The sequence below is a fragment of the Mus pahari genome, chromosome 3 (genome assembly GCF_900095145.1).
Source record: "Mus pahari chromosome 3, PAHARI_EIJ_v1.1, whole genome shotgun sequence".
NCBI classification, from domain to species: domain Eukaryota; kingdom Metazoa; phylum Chordata; class Mammalia; order Rodentia; family Muridae; genus Mus; species Mus pahari.
Genome location: NC_034592.1, coordinates 101,881,059 through 101,900,108, shown reverse-complemented (window position 1 = coordinate 101,900,108; position 19,050 = coordinate 101,881,059). Strand labels below are relative to the sequence as shown.

The 19,050-nt window shown below is 46.8% G+C and overlaps 2 protein-coding genes and 1 pseudogene across 3 annotated transcripts in view; 2 read left to right on the top strand and 1 right to left on the bottom strand.

The window, feature by feature from the left end:
* The first annotated feature begins 5,452 nt into the window (after nt 1-5,452).
* LOC110317993 lies at nt 5,453-6,388 on the top strand (annotated as a pseudogene).
* Nucleotides 6,389-13,260: 6,872 nt separating this feature from the next.
* Nucleotides 13,261-16,989, top strand: Srp14 (signal recognition particle 14). Its single transcript, XM_021194361.2, has 5 exons — nt 13,261-13,361; nt 13,503-13,575; nt 13,967-14,079; nt 15,979-16,011; nt 16,536-16,989. Exons 1-5 carry the CDS (start codon nt 13,338-13,340, stop codon nt 16,623-16,625), a joined length of 333 nt encoding a protein of 110 aa, XP_021050020.1. The 5' UTR covers nt 13,261-13,337; the 3' UTR covers nt 16,626-16,989.
* Nucleotides 16,990-17,615: 626 nt separating this feature from the next.
* Nucleotides 17,616-19,050, bottom strand: part of Eif2ak4 (eukaryotic translation initiation factor 2 alpha kinase 4) — an 84,319-nt gene continuing 82,884 nt past the window's right edge. For both annotated transcript variants that reach the window (XM_021192594.1, XM_029535864.1), the window contains one exon: nt 17,616-17,852. In XM_021192594.1, coding sequence (XP_021048253.1) covers nt 17,795-17,852 — 58 coding nt within the window. In that variant the 3' untranslated portion in view covers nt 17,616-17,794. The remainder of the gene's footprint in view (nt 17,853-19,050) is intronic.

Sequence of the window (19,050 nt, the reverse complement as noted above, 5' to 3'; positions counted from 1 at the left end):
ACTGACATGCAAGCCCACCTGCCAGGAGACAACCTGAGTTGCTCTTGGATAATGGAAAGGCACCTAAGCCTCCATCTGCCTAGCTTAAGAAGGTGGGGATTTAGAGGGTAGGAATTACCTGTGATGGAGCTCCCAGTGTCTGCTTTCCCTTCCTCACCCCATTCTGTTTTCTTAAGAATAAGGAGGAAGCTGGGAATAGTGGTCCACAGCTTCAATCCCAGCACTCGGGAGGCAGAGGCAGGTGGATCTCTTGAGTTTGGAATCAGCTTGGTCTACAGAGTGAGTTCCAGGACAGCCAGGGCTGCCTAGTGAGACCCTGTCTCAAACAAAACAAAACAAAACAAAACAAAACAAAACAAAACAAACAGAACAAACACAAATCAAGCCAACCAACCTCTGCCCCCGACACGCCCCCACCCCCACCCCCATCCCTGCTCCAAAAGGTCAGACTAGAAAGATCGTCAAGGGCCTTTGCCTTTCTGGTTCCACCTTGTGTCTCAACTGCTTCGTGATCCATTGACATACTGCTCCATCAGATGGGCAACCTGCTTCACCCAGAGCGGTGGAGTGGCTCCTTTGTCAATGGAGATTGAGTGATAACAGGAGAGTATCTCTCAATTTGGGAGTTAGGATGCCTGGAGAGGTGATCTGTGCTGGAATCCTCACTGTTTTATTTCCTTGTCATTTACTTCCACGCTGGAAAGTTTAAACTTGGGACACTTAGGCACGATGGCACACACCTTTAATCTCAGCATTCAGGAGGCAGAGGCAGGTAGATCTCTTGTGAGTTCCAGGCCATCTTGTTCTGCATAATGAATTCCAGGACGGCCAGAGCTATGCAGCAAGACCTTGTCTTGAAAACAAACAAACTTGGGACCCCTAATCATCATAAATAGAGAATTCTGACTCCCACCCACTAACAGTGGAGGGAGGAAAAGACCAGGAGGGGAACAAGAGCCTTCACATAGCAGGACATTCTGGATGGGGCTGCTTGTATAACAACCAGGCAACCCTGGCTTGACCTCAGTTTCCTTTTGTACAGTGCATGGTATATACCTTGCAATAGTGCTGCCCCACCCCCACCTCACACAAGGCACACGGGACCAGAGACTGTTTATGGGGTACAGTCTCTGGCATCTGAAGTGCCAGATTAAAATCTAGCCTTCACTCAACATTGCAACAGAATACTCCTATAATCCCAGCACTCGGAATGCAGAGGCAGGGGGATGATATTCAAGGCAAGCATGTATTGAGTCTTTGGAACTTGACCTGAGGTGGACAGCAAGGGAATGAAGAAAGGACAGACACACAGACATACCATATAGGAAGCTGGGACTGGGTGGACTGGGTTCTTGGATGGAGAAACCACAGCATCCTGGAAGTTGAGTGTTTATTAAATAGACTTGAACAGGAAGAGGAAGTTACCGCATACAGCTGAACAAGGAGAGATATTAATACAGATAGATGAACAGGGAGGCAAGATTAATGTATACTGGATGAAGGTTTGGCTAATGTGCTAGGTACAGTCTCTAGGGGAGCATCCTTTAGGTCCTAAACACGGCGGTGTTGGTGGGATAAAGCTATGACGGACATTTCTGTCCACATTCACACATGAACCAGAAGTGAAGGCTTTTCCGGATTCCCTCTGAGCCCCACCCTGGCAGGAGATGGAGACTTTGCTCTTTTTCTGTGGGTCTGAGGCTATAATCCTTGAATGGCTATCCCCACGTCAGCAATACTCATTCAGTGAGGGTTTTTCCTCTGATCCCTACAAGCATGAGCTACAAAAAAAAAAAAAAAAGAAAAAGAAAAAGAAAAAGAAAAAGAAAAAGAAAAAGAAAAAGAAAAAGAAAAAAAAAGGCAGGCAGGGTGTGTGTGAGACACATGATAAATGTGTCAGGTGAGGTAGCTAACAGGCACAGAGGTGAGGAGAGGGAGGTAACAGTTTCTGTAGAGTGAGGGGTGGGGTTTGGGAGGGCCAATTAGTTGTGCTCTGGGTATTGTTTGAGTAGGAGTGGGTGAGAACACTGACGGCCGGCTTCTCGGGGTTTCGTTTGAGGGGTGTCTCTGTACAGGTCTCGTTTAACTCACCCCAGTGAGGAAGACCCTCCCATTTCCAGTTGAGATGGAAGTTCTTAGAAATAAAAGTGCTTTCATGGGCTGGAGAGATGACTCCTCGCTTAAGATCACGTGTAGCTCTTCCAGAAGGCCCAGATTCTGTTCCCAGCATCTGCACAGCATCTCACAACCATCTGTGACTCCAGTTCCAGGGCTCTGATGCCCTCTTCTGGCCTCTGTGGGCACTGCACATGTGTTACACAGACTTACCTGCAGGCCAAACACTTATACACACACACACACACAAAATCTTCTTTAAAAAGTGACTTTCCTTTGGAAACACAACCAGAAAGTACTGTGTGGAGCCTAGAATTTAAGGATTTGATGATTTGGGATACAGGATTTTTCCCCCTCGGAGTGTAAGGGAGAACAGGGCCTTGGAATGCAGGTCTAGGCCCAGAGTGAAGGAAGATGACAGGAAGAGAGTGAGGTACCAGAGCTGGCTAGTTTTCTGTCTTCTTTCCCTTCCACCATCTTTATGGCCGACTCCGTGGATGTCTGAAAGGTCCAGTCCTCGGTGTGTGTTCCATCCTGGGCCCATCCATTTACTCTTCCTGACACAGTGACATTGTACACTGGTCCCTAAAGGTCCAGTCCCTACTTCCTCTCGGTGTCGTTTAACCCTTTTCTTGGTGCTTCAGTGACCGTGGGCACGAAATGTTCAAATCTCAGTACTGTTGGGAGGATTCAAGAGAACACAGGGAAGGGCCTAGAAATGAGCCCGGCACTTAGTAACTTCTCAGTACATACGTGCTAAGCTGTTTAATGAAATTAGTCCCTCTAACAGAGACAGGTCTGTTTTGGATACCCACACAGTGAGTGAGTGCTTCGCACCATAGGGCGCCTGGTTAGTCCCTGTTCAGCGAATGGATAGTTGATAATCTCTCCGTTCCACAGAAAGCCCAGCCCCCTCCTGAAGCATGTTTTAAAGATAAAGCCAACAATCTAGGATATTCTTGTCTGTCTACGGTGAATTATTATCCAAGCTCTAGGAGATCCTGGGAGCCTACGGCTGCACCTGTCCATTGATGTTATGCCGTCCCCTGCTGGCCGGGAGGAGTACTGCAGGTGGGTCCCTGGGAGACTGAGCTGGGGCGAGGGCTGCTGGAAGACACTGGGCCCTCCTCAGCTTTGTCTAAGGGAGCAAGAAGGGCGGTGCTAATGGTGTGCATCTGGAAGCTCTAGAGACTTCCTAAACCTCAGAGGGGCTTCGGGGACAGATACTGTACTTCCGAAAGCGTCTGGTTATATAGCTCTGGTTGGCCTGGAACTCACTAGCTGGATCAAACTGGCTCCAACTTGCATCTATCTTCCTCTGCTTCTGCAGTGCTAGGATTACATGTATGTGATACCATGCCCTCTCAGTTCTTAGAAGTGGAAGTGACTTTAGGAATTATTGTAAGCCCTTACAGGATGGTGGAATTATCTCCTTGCATCTGGACATCAACCCTTTGGGGTAGGAAATGATCCCCATAAATAACATACCCAGGTCTCACACAAAAAATGTGAGACCAGGACAACCCCAGACTCTCTGGCCCCAAATGGAAGCTGTTCACATGTCTCTGTAGGGCACTGGGGGCAGGATTAAAATGCATCACTCCATTCTGAGTCCATTCTGAGGGAGAGGGCAGGGTGGCAATGAGTGCCCAGCATTAGGGAGTCTCCCACACGTACTGACTGGAGAGAAGAGTAGGAATTAGCAGCTTTGAATAGCAATGGTCATAGCGTGTGTGTGCGTGCACATGCGCGCGCACACACACACACACACACACACACCTATGGGTTGGTGGGTTAGTAGGGAAGAGAGTGAACCTAAGGAAAGGAAGCTAGAAATGTAGCACAGACAGATGTAGCTCAGACAGTAAAGGGGTAGGTTTGATCCCCAGCATTGCATACAACGGGGTGTGCATTCAGGAAGTGGAAGCAGGAGGGTCAGAAGTTCAAGGCCATCCTCCACACTTAGGGAGTTCCCGGCTGGCTTGAGCTACTCGAGAGCCTGTCTCCATTCCTGGTTCCCTCAGAAAACCATGCATGTGATCAAACAAACGAGATCCATGCAGAGGAATCCAAAATCCAAAGCAGACCCTGAGCTTCGGCCAACCTGCAGATAGATCTTAGTTGATTTGTGATCTCTTCAGTGGCTTCCTTTGGTCATTATTGGCTAGCAGCTTCCCCCTGTATGTATCTTGAGATGGTCACACCACACTTTGCTGGGTGGAGCAGATGTTCTGCTCTGGTAGAGCAATCTGAAAGAAAATGGCAGCTGGTGATGGGCTGGTTCTATGTCTGCCGACCAGTAGGCCTTTAGGCAGCTACGAGGTACCTTCAATACTGTCCCGCTTCTCAGAGAAGAAACTCATAAGAAAAAAAAAGTAACTTGTTTCCCAACGTGTGTGTGTGTGTATACATATATATATATACAGTTTTGAAACTTTTTTTAAAAGTCCAAGACAAAACAAGGATAGGTGTATTTTTTCAAAGGGAAGGCATTCTTGTTTACATCACTCAGGGCTAGCTGGTTCTAGCCTGTCATTTCATTTGGTTGAAGAGGACACAAGGCAGTCCAGAAGATTCTTGTGCCTGGACAGACAAACTCTGTTGAGGGGGGGTGCAACTCAACTTCATTTGCTCTTACAAACTCATTTCTGAACTCCTGGTTTATAAATGTGTCTGCCATTTGCCTCTGAATGAGCTGTTACATCTACCCAGTTCCCTTAGTAATGACAATTTTAACAACAACAAAAAAAATATGACAATGATTTTAACAAAAAACCCGACCATCATTTCTTTTTATTAAATAAGTCACCATATCAGGGTTCCAGTCATTTGTCTCCAGACACCGACAGGTGGACACGAGACACAAATTTGCCAAGTCAGAAGTGGTCACTCTCTTTTTTTGTTTTGTTTTTGAGCCCGGGTTTTGCTATTTAGGGTCTTTGCTGGTTCTAAAACAGCAACCTCCCGCCCTCCCGCCCACCTCCATCTCCAAAGTGCTGGGCTTCCAGGCATGTGCACCACACCCACTCATGACTAGACTTCGACATTTTTTTAAAAAAGAGATTTAGTTTTGTTTATATGTATAAGTATTTTGCCTGCATGTGTATCTATGTATTATATGCGTGCCTGGGGTCCTCAGAAGCCAGAAGAGGATATTGGATCCCCGGAACTGCAGTCACTGGCAGTTGTGAACTGTCATCTGGGTGCAGGGAATTGAACCCGGGTTCTCTGCAAGAGCAACAGATGTTCTTACCTGCTGAGCCATCTCTCCAGCCCACACGTTCCATGTGCTCCTCCTAAGAAGGCAGGACCACAGTTGTGGGCTAGGGTGTGTAACATGCAGCAGTCGTGGCCAGCCATCTGGTCTGCTCTGGGTCTGGATACCCAGACGTCCCGTCTTGGCCAAGTGACTGGGGCTGTGCAGGTTGCTATTGACATTGGGTGCCGTCACCCTGACCGCCCAGTGCACCAGAATGAGAAAGCAGTGGGAGTGGCCCTCCAGGAGACACTCAAGGAGCAGGTAGGGTACACCCGTTCTGCATCATCAGCAAACTGTGGTGCACTGTGCAAGATGGGGACATGGTGAATGGAGCCTGCCAGAAGACCCTCGGCAACCTGCCGCTCCCCCGCCACCGCCTGGACCTCTGCCTTGTTCACTGGCCAGCAGGCTCCTGGGCCTGACTATCTCCCCCGGATGCACCAGGAAACATGATTTTCAGCGACACTGGTTTGGGGGCCCCTTGCGCAGCCACGGATCAACTAGAGCATGAAGGTTTGGTGAAAGCACTTGGTGTCTCGGACTTCAACCCTCTTCAGACTGAGAGGATCTCAGCCAAACCTGCCTTAACACAGAAACTGTGATTCATCAGACTGAGTGCTAATCACACCTAACTCAGGAGGAATTGACTCGGTGCTGCCAGTCCCAAAGACATCGATCGCGGTGACCTTGTGCAGTCTCCTTGGTTCTCCTGACAGGCCCCGGGCCAAGCCTGAAGATCCTTCTCTCCCGGAGGATCCCAAGATCAAGGTAATTGCAGCCAAAAATGAAACTACAGTCCGGGGGCTACCTGGTTCCTCCCCCAAAAGAACTTGGTGTCAATCCCCAAGTCTGTGACACCTGCACACTTTGTTGAGAGCTTAAAGGTCGTTGACTTCCAGCTGAGTGTCAACGATGAGACCACTCTACTCAGCCATAACAGGAACTGGATGGAGGGTGTGCACCTTGAGGAGCTATGACAAATACAAGGATGACCCCTTCCACGCTGAAGTCTGAAGCTCAGATGCCTGCTCCTCCCCAAGCCATGAGCACCTGTTTTTCCTGCCTTATCCGTCCTTTTGTCATGTAGCCCTCATCCATCCTTTTAGTGTCACATGGCCCTCGTCCATCCTTTTGAGTGTCACATGGCTCGTGTCTGTGCTGGGTGGTACCTTGGACGTAAGATCTGGAGAGCATTTTCAGTAACTGAGATGTTTCTTCCAGCCATTCTTGGTCTTTCTTCTTACCCACCTGGAGGACATTTAACACAAGCACCTTTTCCAATCAAAGAGAAGCAAGATTTATATAGCCCAAGTAACGCTACTAACAGTTAAGTTGTGAGTGCTTAGAACTGTAATCCTTTGGGTCAGATTTCTCTTCACCTCAAATAAAAACTGCTTTTGAGTGTGTGTGGGTTGGGGGCAGGGAAGACAAAGCCATTAATTATGGCCAGTAGTAGATGTAACCATGAGAACATGGAGCTTGTAGTGATTTGAAGAAGAGGCCATGACCATGAACCAAGGAATGTGAGTAACATCTAGACTGTTAAGAAACACATTCTTCTGGGAAGCTTCCAGATGGAATTCAGCCCTCTAAACACACTGGTTTTTGACTTCTGATCCAGAGGTATAAAAGAATAATTTTTTTAAAATTTCATGTTTTAAAGATTTTCCTTTATGATTATGAACATTTTGTTTGCATGCATATATGTGCACCAAATATTTGTCTGTTGGAGCCTCTGGAATTGGGGTTAAGGACAGTCGTGAGCCACCCTGTGAGTACTGGGAACAGAACTCATATTCTCTGTAAGACCAACAAGTGCTCTCTGCCGCTGAACCATCCTTCGAGCTGCCCTGAGATGTAAAAGAGTAAATGTCTACTGTGTGAAGCTCGATTTGGGGCTTGTTATGGAGGCAATAGGAAGCTAGCACACTCTTCTAGTTGGGCTCCCACTTTCCTCTTTTTTATTTATGTAGCCTTGGCTATGGCCAAACTTGCTTCAAATACTAGGCTGGCGTCCGACTCACAGATATCTGACTGCTTTTACCTTGTGCATGCTGGGATTAAAATTATGTATTAACATACATAGTTCTCTCTCTCTCTCTCTCTCTCTCTCTCTCTCTCTCTCTCTCTCTCTCCCTCCCTCCCTCCTTCCCTCCCCCCCCTCTCTCTCTCTGAGAAAGATCTCCCCATGTAGCCAAGGCTGGCCATACTAGCAGGCTCTGTGTGTCATCTTGACACAAGTAGAGTCATCAGAGAGGAAGGAGCCTCAGTTGAGGAAATGTCCTCACGAGTTTCAACTGTAAGACATTTTATCAATAAGTGTGATCAGTAGGGTAGGGTCTAGTCCACTGTGGGTGGTGCCATCCCTAGGATGGCAGTCCTGGGTTCTATAAGATAGTAGGCTGAGCAAGCCTTGAGGAGCAAGCCAGTAAGCATTACACCCTCCATGGCCTCTGCATCACCTCCCACCTCCAGGTTCCAGCCCTGTTTTGAGTCCCTGTCCTGACTTCCTTCAGTGATGGAACTGTGTTCTGGAGGTATAAACTGAACGAACCCTTCCCTCCCTGACTTGCTTTTTGGTCATGGTGTTTTCATCCTGGCAGTAGAAACCCTAAAACACTGGCCTAGAACTCACCCTGGAATGCAGGCAGGGCTCAAATTTGCCATCTACCTTCCTACTTTAGTTTCCTTAGCTCTGGGATTATAGGCACGTGTAGACACTCAGTTCTGCCTTCTTCATAGTGTGATCTCTATGCCACAGATGGGGGGATCTTTCAAATATAAATATGATTGTCATTGTCTGTGTACAACTTTCTTATCAAGACCTTCTCTCTGGATTTGCTTTTCAGGTTTTCGAGACATGGCTTCTTTGGCTGTCCTGGAATTTACTCTAGATCAGGCTGGTGTAACTTTTGATTTTTCTCACACCCTACTTTTAATAATGGTTCCTAAATACTATAAGCTCCCTTCTAGCCACTACCTACAGGTTGTTAGGATACAGGAGAAGTATCTGTTTAGAAATTGTTCTTTGGAGCAAATCCCATCCCCATAGTCAGGAAATCAGTAGTTCAGTTCATAGGATTCAGTAGAGGCAGTTCGATCCACTAACAAATACTTCACGAGTACACCGTGAAGCAGCTCAGCAGTCCAATTCAGTAGGGTTGGGATAGCAAACATGAATCAGCAGTGGTGGCACAACCTAGCAGAAACAGCCAGGCCTCCGCCAAAACCAGGAGCAATTAAGCCAGGAGAAGTTCTCTGCCGTGTCTCTCTGAGTGAAGTGAAGATCACTGAAGACACAAGACCAAGAAGCACTGCACAGCTAACTCTGCAAGCCCCATCACTGTCCATTGAGTCCTATTTATACTCCCTCTAAACATCACGTGTCCCCCAAGGGTCTTGCCTCAGTCTGACTTAGCAAAACTCCATCTGAGTCTGTGTCAGCAGACATCACTCTGCCGATTGGCTGGAGTCCGAGGAAGTGGCAAGAAACTGCAACACACCACCAGAAGTTTTTTGTGCATTTCTCTCTATGGGGGTCACAACAAATGGAGCTCAGCTATGCAATGTAAGGTGAACCAATATATGCATGTTGTTACCAAAGAATCCTTCATCACTCATTCTTTCTAAACATCCTTTCACCTGTATCTGCTTCAGTGAAATGTTCTTTGATATAACTGGTTTTCCAAAGAAACCAGAAGTTTCCACTTTAGGCTGGCCTTGAACTCACAGAGATCCTCTGCCTGTCTCTGCCTCCTGAGTGCTGAGATTAAAGCCATGGGCCACCATGCCTGTCTGGAGTTAAAATTTTAAAACATGTTGAATCCAGATACCCACACTCCACCGATGAGCCAATTCCTCTCCACTCCCCTCTTTCTGCCAGGAACAACATCTGAGCCTCCTGTGGCTAAGGGCCCTGCTGACAGTGGCAAAGGCCCTGTGATCTGGCTCCTTCTCCAATCACTTTTACATATTTTCCCGCCCTCTGAAGTAGGGTAGAAAGAAAACCTTTTTCTGGGGTCTAGCCTGTGCTTCCTGCCGGGTGAGATCAACAGTGCCCTCAGAGCAAGTACTCTCTTTCTAAGATACCTCAAACAAAGATACTGACACAGTGAACTCTGCTGTTTCAGCTTTCGGCCTTGAGTTTAACTTGGAGCTCCTTGGCCACTTATTCCTAGATGTAAACAGGGCATAATGAAAACACCTTACACCTTCATTTCCATTAGGGAGCTCGGAGAAAACCAGATCAGTTTGTTTGTGAACTTTTGTTTTTTTGTTTTTTGAGACAGGGTTTCTCTGTGTAGCCCTGGCTGTCCTGGAACTCACTCTGTAGACCAGGCTGGCCTCGAACTCAGAAATCTGACTGCCTCTGCCTCCCAAGTGGTAAACTTATTTTAAAACATTATTAGTCTTTGTTAATCTTTAAATATTATAAATTATATATTTTGAATGGGATAATTAAAAACTCGCAAAATCACACACATATATTTTTTTCATTGTGAAGATGCCTACATCTCTCTCCTCTCTCCTCTCTCCCTCTTCCTCTTCCTTCTCCTCCTCTTCTTCCTTCTCCTTCTCCTCCTCCTCCTGCTCCTCCTCCTCTTCCTCCTCTCTCACTCTCTCCATATATAGTGTACACACCTTAGGGCTGTGTACTATGCTTCTCTTAAGTGTCCCTCTTTCTAACCCATTATTAGATCTAAAGCATGTTTACTCTAATCTCTATTTTAAGTTCTGCTAATGCTTCACTGTAAATCTGAGCTAAAACTGTTTTCTGTAGTGGAGTCAAGGACTGGGTTCTATTTGAATGGAGATTTTTTTTTTTTTTTTTTTTTGGTTTTTCGAGACAGGGTTTCTCTGTATAGCCCTGGCTGTCCTGGAACTCACTTTGTAGACCAGGCTGGCCTTGAACTCAGAAATCCGCCTGCCTGTGCCTCCCGAATGCTGGGATTAAAGGCGTGCGCCACCATGCCCAGCTTGAATGGAGATTCTTAAGCAGAGAACTCCTCCGGGTACTGGCGTTAGTCTGAGCTGCATTTCTCTGCCACATACATACAGACACATACAGATACACACACATACATATCTAACTGGCATTTGCTACTTTGTGGGTTCTTTTTATTCCACCCTTCTACACCCCTCTTCTTCCACCCTTCTGCACCCCTTTCTACCAGGTAGGAGAGAAGAAAGGATAGAGGGGAAAGGAACCAGCAATATTGTTAGACTACTTCCTGCTGATTACGGGTGTTGAGTTCCTCGGGGCAACTCCTCAGGTTATCTAATTTCTTCTGTCTGTTCTGCACATCAAAACTTGACAAACCACAGCCAATAGCATCCAGTCATCATTCGGCCACCCAGCCCCTTCTGTGGGGGCTCTAGCATTTATATAGCCTCGGAAAAGTGCCCAGAATTCCAAACTTCACACACTCGCAGAAACTATCTGCAGCTGGCAAAATCACCCCACTGCTATAGCATGAGGCAAATCATCATCAGCTGCTGTGGACAGTCTGAAGCAGCCCCACGTCCCACACCAGGGACTAAACAAAAACACATTTTATAATATTTCTGTGTTTTTAAAGAAACCAATATTTTCACTACACACACACACATACACACACACACACACATATGCACAGACACACTCACACACATGTGCACACATACACCGACTCACACACCACTTGACCTTCCTTAAACAGAGCAACTGGTTTCCTCTTTGGGATTTTTGCTCTAGACATTCCTTTGGTTTGAAACGCTCTACCTCTGGAATTTTGGATGTATCATCCCTCTGCCTTTCAGCTCACAGTCGTCCTTTTCAGGGGAAGCTCCCCTGACAACCATTTAAAGACTCCTCTCACTGGCCCTGTGATCCTTCTTAGCTGTCTTCACAGGGTTTGCTATCTGAGGCTCAGCTACTCACTTGTGTTGGTTGCTGTTTCCTCCCTACCTTTTATACCAAGTTCAAGGAAACCAGGACCTTAGCAGTCTTATGCACTGCTGCATCTCTAGACCCTAAAGTTCATGGCACAGGCTGACAAACAGTCACCAAAATCCTGTTGCTAGGTTGAATATTTGTCCTTATAAAGGTCTAGGGTTAAAGTTGACTCTCAACAGAGCCTCCTAACTCAGTCTGGAGGTAGAATTGGACTGGTCATTCTTGCTAGAGCAGGGGGTTGGCCTTTAGGGCCACTCAGCCTCCTTTAGGAGTTCACCTCTATTATTTGACGTATCTGCCTAGCATTCACAAGGCCTGAGGATCTAGGACTGCATAAACACTTGTTGTTTGGGAATGCGATGGAAATAACGATGGTGTGGTGGAAATAAGAATGATAGCCATAGGCTCAGATATTTGAATGTTTGGTCACCAGGGAGTGGAAAATGTGAAAAGGATTAGAAAGATAAAGAGGTGTGGCTGGCATGTTGGAGGAGGTACGCCACCAAGGATGGGCTCTGAGGTCTCAAAAGCTAATGCCTGACCCTGAGCCTCTCTCTCTCTCTCTCTCTCTCTCTCTCTCTCTCTCTCTCTCTCTCTCTCTCTCTCTCATCACCATGAGTTCTTCATCACCACGTCTCCTGCATTAGCCAAAGTATCAGACTAAGTTCTCAGTACAAAGGAGATTTATTTGCCCCAGAGGACAGAGGTCAGGGAATAATAGACAAAGGCAGCGGGCAATAATGGCACATGCCTTTAATCGCAGCACTCAGGAGGCAGAGGCAGGCAGATCTCTGTGAGTTTGAGGCCAGCCTGGTCTACAGAATGAGTTCCAGGACAGCCAAGGCTACACAGAGAAACCCTGTCTCAAACAAAAAACAAATAAACAAAAAACAAACAAACAAAAAACAAACAAACAAACAAACAAAAAACAAACAAACAAAAACCCAACCAGAGAGAGTAAGGAGATACAGGATGTGGGAGAAGGGGAAGGGAACAAGGAGATGAGGAGGGGGTGTTTGTTCTGGAATAAAACAAAGGACTGCCTCTGTATACAGAGGAGACAGATATGGTCCATAGGCAAATGGCTCTTTATAAAGGTAAAACGGGAAACTTAGCATTAGGATGAGATGTTTAATTTTAATTAGGCTTGTTAATTAAGCGAGTCAAAGGGGCCTTTTTGTTGCTAGACTTCAATACTTTATCTGGACCTTCATAGTCAACCTCAGAAGAAGGAAATAACCAAATAAGGGAGCAGCCCTTGGTGGCTAGCTCTAGGAATGTTTTTAGCAAGGCAGAGGGAATAGAAGGTCGAGGCCTGCCAGAGCAATGTTTGCCACAATTGAGCTTACCAGAGACCCCTCAATGATAACTCACTATCTTTGAAAGTGTAAGCAAGCCCCCAGGGATAAGCTTTATTTATGAGTTGCCTTGGTCATGGCGTTTCTTCGCAGCAATAGACCAGTGATTAAGACAAATGGCTAACGCTTAGTTAGCACTTCTGTTTACCAGACAGTATTCGGTATTTCAATATAGATTGATCTGCACTTCACAGCCATATTGTGAAAGGGGTACTGTTATTCTCATCTTAAAAATGAGGAAAGTGAGTCTGGCAGTGGTGGCGCACGCCTTTAATCCCAGTACTCGGGAGGCAGAGGCAGGTGGACTTCTGAGTTCGAGGCCAGCCTGGTCTACAGAGAAACCCGGTCTCGAAGAAAAAAAATGAAGAAAGTGAGTCAGTGGACTCTTGGGCGACTTGCATATTTCTATCCAGACTTTCTTTTGTTCTCATTCCCTCCTACAGCCTACGGTGTAGCCTGACAAGGCAGTCCGAGGACCGAAAGTGTCTTTCCTCATCCCGGAGAGACGCGGGAGGAGGCGCCGAGCGCGCAGGCGCAAGGCAACCGGAGCGAGGCGAGCGTTGACGGAAGACTTGCAGCTCAAGCGGAAGTCCCGCCCAGCGCAAGCGAGCCTTCCGGCCGTAACCGCTGGCGGCTTCTGCTGACGGCGTCGGAACCTGCGGAGCCCAGGATGGTGTTGCTCGAGAGCGAGCAGGTACCGGCGGCCCCGGAGGGCCGGGGACTCGAGCGAGCGGGGTCGGCTCGGGTCGCGGGTCTCCCTTGGCGGGCGGGCCGGGGCCCGTGAGGCGGCGGGGCGAGGAGCGGAGGCTGCCTCACGGGGCGTGTTGTGTTGCAGTTCCTGACGGAGCTGACCAGGCTCTTCCAGAAGTGCCGCTCGTCGGGCAGCGTGTTCATCACCCTCAAGAAGTGTGAGCAGCCTCGGGGCGGCGCGGGAGGGGACGCCCGGGAGGGGCTCATGGCCGCGGCAGTGCTGGGGAGCGTGGCGGGGGCGGCGCCGGCCACCCACTCACCGTGACAGCGGGGCCCCGAGTGTGTCCGACGCCCGCTGTCGGCAGCCCGGCCCCCGCTCCGTTAGTGAGGGAGAATATGCCTCGGGGTCCCGGGGTTTCTCGAGCAAGTCGTTGCCCCCCAGTTTTGGTCGTATCCTGAGTGATGGCGGTGTGGCAGTGGCTGTATGGGAGTGATGGCGGACCCTTCCTTACGGTGGTCAGAGTTTGACTTTGGACCCAGAAGCAACGCCTGTGGTGGTGTTTACCTGGGTGGCCCCCCCCCCCTTTTTTCTTTTTTTTTAAAACACAGATGATGGTCGCACCAAACCAATCCCAAGGAAGAGTTCTGTGGAGGGCTTCGAGCCCGCAGAAAACAAGTGTCTGTTAAGAGCCACGGATGGGAAAAGGAAGATCAGCACCGTGGTGAGCTGGAGGCCTTTCTTAAGGCTCTGTTTTCTTTCGAGTTGGCCTGGCCGACTCACAAAAAAGTCAGTTTTCTCTCAAGTAGCCAAGGTACAGGAGCAACCTGTCTCAGAGCTAGCTAGTAGAATGGATTAAAAAAAAATTAAAATAGTGTCTTGCAGTCTACTCAGGCTGACTTTGAACTTGTGATTTAGGAAGCTCACACCAGGAGTTTCAGCCTGTGCTGGTGTCACAGGGCTGTCTTTATCAACTGAGACAGATGACAGTGAGACAGATGACAGTGATGGTTTTTGTGAAGTTGGAGATGTGAATCAGGCCAGGGTCTTCATCCTGCCAAGTCATGGCTCTGGGTTGAGCCTCACCCCTGGCCCCTGATGGAGGAGGGGCATGTCTGGATTAGGTCCGTGTCCCCCTTCCCTGTCATTTTGGCCTGTCACTCCCAGGCTGTTTTGTGATCAGGATCTACTTTTGCTTCTTGTTGGTGGAGGGGATGAGGTCGAGGGTAACAGGTTCACTCGGTCGCCTCTGTCCCCAATGTGGTGGAATCCTAGGTGTGCACCGCCTTCCCAGTTACTGTTTTTGTAGGACAAATTATCAACGGTTAGACAGAAAGTAGAGGCCGAATGCTTGTTCTGCTGGAGTTATGTGGAAGTGAGGATGTGGTCCATTTTCCTAGGAGTTGCCGTGAGGAATGGGTGACTGTATTCTGTTTCATTTCTGGGAATTAGATGATTATTTTTAACTTGATTTTTTTCCATGTCTTTGTGGCTCACTTAACACACATAGCTACAGGTTAGGCTTGGTACTACAGAGGATATCTAGTAGAGCACCACCGTCTTTTTATGTAAGGGTGGATATGCAAAACAAAGAGTCCCTGGATTCCAAGTGAGTGCTTCTTAATTCTGTAGCGAGCCTGTAATCACAGTAGTACAGGATACTCAGGAAACTGCAGACAGTAGCTGATGTTCTCCTGAGACAACTGTCAAGGTAAAGCAAGGCTACATTGGCGTTATGGTTGGCTGTCACAAATGTGAAACTGAGCATTTTTCCTAGGTGTTATTTCCTTTATGACAGTTTGAATTGTGCTTTTATCAGTCTGAATCAACAGAAGACAAAGTTGCTTGAGACAGGTCCTTGCTTATTTAGCCCACACTGGTCTGGAGCTTGTTCCTGTTCAGGCCAAGCCTCCTGAGGGCTGGGACTCCAGGCCAGAGCCATCAAGTGCTCAGCCGAGGGAGAAGTTTGGATGTAGTTTGCATAAGAAAATGAGCACTTTTGACAGGTCCTCTGATAGCTCTCAGAATCCAAAGAGAAAAACGCAGGGGCATCTGTATGATGATTTTTTTCTCCTTTTTTCTTTTTACCTTAATTTAAAGGTAAATACTTTAAATTTAAAGACTGTGTTACCGTAAGATTGTCCCAGCTCTGTCTCACAATTGCTGGGTTTGGGATTATCAGAGTGGTTTGTCTGAGGGACTTTAGAGAGGTGAATAGTTTGGTGGGAGCCCACTTCTGCCTTCCCACCCTGCTGCAGATCTCATGTGGGAGAAGGCACAGAGCCGCTTCGCTTGTTCTTGAAAGCAGGTTGGGGTGGGAAGACAGCTGTGAGTACATTGGGACCCCTGAAGTTGGAAATTAGTATTTAAAGATTAGATAGTTGTCTTTTTGTTTTCTTTTTGAAACAGGGTCTCTGTGTAGTCCTGCAACTCGCTATGTAGACCAGGCTGGCTTAGAACTCACAGAGATGTCTGCTTCTGTCTCCAGAGTGCTGAGGTCCAAAGGTGTTTGTGGGCCACCATGCCTGGCCTAGGTGTTGTCTTATGAACATTTTGAGACTTTTCTTGAGTGAGTAGGTGATGTCTATAGCTATAAAAAGAGGTGATCTTTTTCTCTTCCCAGGTGAGCTCCAAAGAAGTGAATAAGTTTCAGATGGTAAGTTCCATTTCCCACTCTTCATTCCTCCTTGAGGGGAGCAGTGCTGTCCAGGGTGGGAGCCTGCACTTTACATCGCTTGCCCGTACTTTCATTTTATGAATATTGTTCAGCAGTGGTTTTCCTTTCCCTCCTGCCTGTGGTTTTTTTTTTTTTTTTTTTTTTTTTTGAGACAGGGTTTCTCTGTGTAGCCCTGCTGTCCTGGAACTCACTCTGAATACCAGGCTTCCTTGATTCCTTTCCATTTTTTAAGACTAGTTCTTTCTAAAACTTCAGATATGCCCTATGATATTGTTGAGTAGGAAGCTGCCTGAAGTTTTGCCTTTTTGCTTGGGGAGTGCACAGCCTGTAGCTCCCTGTGCAGTATGTCTCAGCTGCTGCAGTGAAGATTTTCATGGAACCCCAGTTGCCAGGACAGGTGTCCCAGGCGGCTTTCTCATGCCAGCTACTCCACATCCGTGTGCAAAGTCACCTGCTTCTCCAGTTTGTACCTTTTCTTGCTAAGGCCATGTTCTGGCTTTCAGGCCTATTCAAATCTACTGAGAGCCAACATGGACGGGCTGAAGAAGAGGGACAAGAAGAACAAGAGTAAGAAGAGCAAACCAGCACAGTGAGGACGTGGCTGTTACCAACCAGCCGCACAAGTGCATTTTTCCTCTGCTGCTTTCAGCACCTCTGTATGTAACTGTTTTCACGGAAGGGTCCTTTAAGAGAGAAGGACTGGGATGGTCATGGGCTAGTTGTGGTAAGAAGCCAGTTTTTGGTTTGTGCTGTGTGGCTGGATATTTTTAGATTCCAGCTGTAAGGTTTCTAGTCATCTTTGAGGAGCTATGCATCATTAATCTCCAGGCTAGCTGCTTCTTTTCCTACCCTATTTATGACAGTAACTACTAACTCTAGATGATACAGTTACTCAGTGATTTTTACCTTGTCTTGAGATTACTGTAATAGTTTTATTAAAAGTTGTGTTATCCTACAGATTGGTTGTTTTTCTTGGTTGTATAATTTAAAACAACAACAAAAAAATGCATCTAGTTATTTTGTATGTCTGTTGCACATTTGCTCTGTGCCACAGCAACAACCTGTACGATTGGTTCTCTCGTACCACATGTGTCTGGGACTGAACTCAGGTTATTGGGCTTGGCAGCAAGCATCTTTAATGCCGAGTCATCTGTCTTCCTGGACCTTATCTAATTTTATATGATTCCTTCAGCTAGTCTGAGTTCTCATAGCCAAACAAGAGTTTACTTAGTGACATTAAGATAAATATTGGAGAAACATCTAGAATAAAGATCCTGCCTGGCCCTGGCGTGGTGGCATAAGCCTGCAATCTCAGTGGTCTGAAGGCAGGCTGATTTTTGAGTTTGAGGCCAGCCTGGGATGCATAGTGAGACCCTGTTCTGCCCTCCCACCCAGCTACAGGGGCAGAACAGATCACAAGCGATGACTTTTGATTTCTGTGCCCTTTTATCTACTAGGAGAATGTAAATGTTAGGACATTTTTATGTGCTTAGTGTTTAGAATCAAAGGAAGACAAGTCTGTTTTCTTCTCCAGCTCCACATAATGGCTAGTATTGGCGGAACTGCAAATGGAAAACAGCAGATATATATGAAAACATTTATTATATCAAAAAGGTAAATTTATACATGAAAAACCAACAAAGCTCAGCTTTGTAGGACAGCTCATTAGAATTTAAAGTTAAAATGAATTGAATGCACAACATTCCATTATTCCAGTATAAGTCCCTGTCCATTTGAACAATACAGCAGCAGTTCTTTAGGGTCAAAATAGGATTCTGTAGTAGTCATCTCTGTAGCTGTACAGGAACAACACTGACACCCTGCAAGAGAAAAGGACAAGCACACCGATGACAGACTTAGTGGGATAACATAATTTAATAGCTTTGTTTTTAATTAAAAATATGGGAGAAGGAAGACCAACGTGTGGATACTTCATTCCTCCTTAGAATAGGGAACAAAATACCCATGGAAGGAGTTACAGAGACAAAGTTTGGAGCTAAGTCGAAAGGATGGACCATCCAGAGACTACCCCACCTGGGGATCCATCCCATAATCAGCCACCAAACGCAGACACTTGCATATGTCAGCAAGATTTTGCTGAAAGGACCCTGATATAGCTGTCTTGTGTGAGGCTATGCCAGTGCCTGGCAAACACAGAAGTGGAAGCTTACAGTCAGCTATTGGATGGAACACAGGGCCCCCAATGGAGGAGCTAGAGAAGGTACCCAAGGGGTCTGCTGAAGGGGTCTGCAAGCCTATAGGTGGAACAACAATATGAACTAACCAGTACCCCCAGTGCTCATGTTTCTAGCTGCATATGTAGCAGAGGATGGCCTAGTCGGCCATCATTGGGACGAGAGGCCCCTAGGTCTTGCAAACTTTGTATTTCCTAGTACAGGGCAACACCAGGGCCAAGAAGTGGGAGTGGGTGGGTAGGGGAGCAGGGTGGGGGGAGGGTATAGGGAACTTTCAGGATAGCATTTGAAATGTAAATATCTTATAAAAATATTACTATGGTAAAATAGCATTTTATGTAAACAGCATTTAATTATACTATTAAAATATAAAAATAAAAAAATATGGGAGATTGATCACTAGAAAGACTGCATAAATTTTCTTGGAGCTGTGATTGACAGTTTGCAATTAAGTTCTGATGAAGAAACTGCCATTCACCACCAACTTCCTTGACATCCTTTAAGTTAAACAGTGACATAAATGACTGGCATTTTGACATACACAGCAAAGGCAGTCATTTTTTGTTTTGTTTTTTTAATGTCATTTGCTTTTTTTGTGACTGAGTTTCATGGAACCCAGACTGCCTTCAAACTTGCTTATAAGGCTAAGGATGACCTTGGATTCCTGATCTGTCTCTACAGCCCAAGTGCTAGGATTATAGTTGTGTGCCATCATCCCTGACTTAGTTGTGTAAACATTTTCTGAGGCACGGGAGATGGCTCAGTTGGTAAGGTGCATGCCAAGCAAGCACTGAGTTTGGATCCCTAGAACCAGTGTTAAAGC

Bases quoted from the DNA above. Each gene is read 5' to 3' on its own strand.
- Srp14 (XM_021194361.2), top strand. From the start codon at position 13,338: ATGGTGTTGCTCGAGAGCGAGCAG. The intron at 13,362-13,502 runs GTACCGGCGGCC...GTTGTGTTGCAG, and splicing joins TGTTGCTCGAGAGCGAGCAG to TTCCTGACGGAGCTGACCAG. The intron at 16,012-16,535 runs GTAAGTTCCATT...TCTGGCTTTCAG, and splicing joins AAGTGAATAAGTTTCAGATG to GCCTATTCAAATCTACTGAG.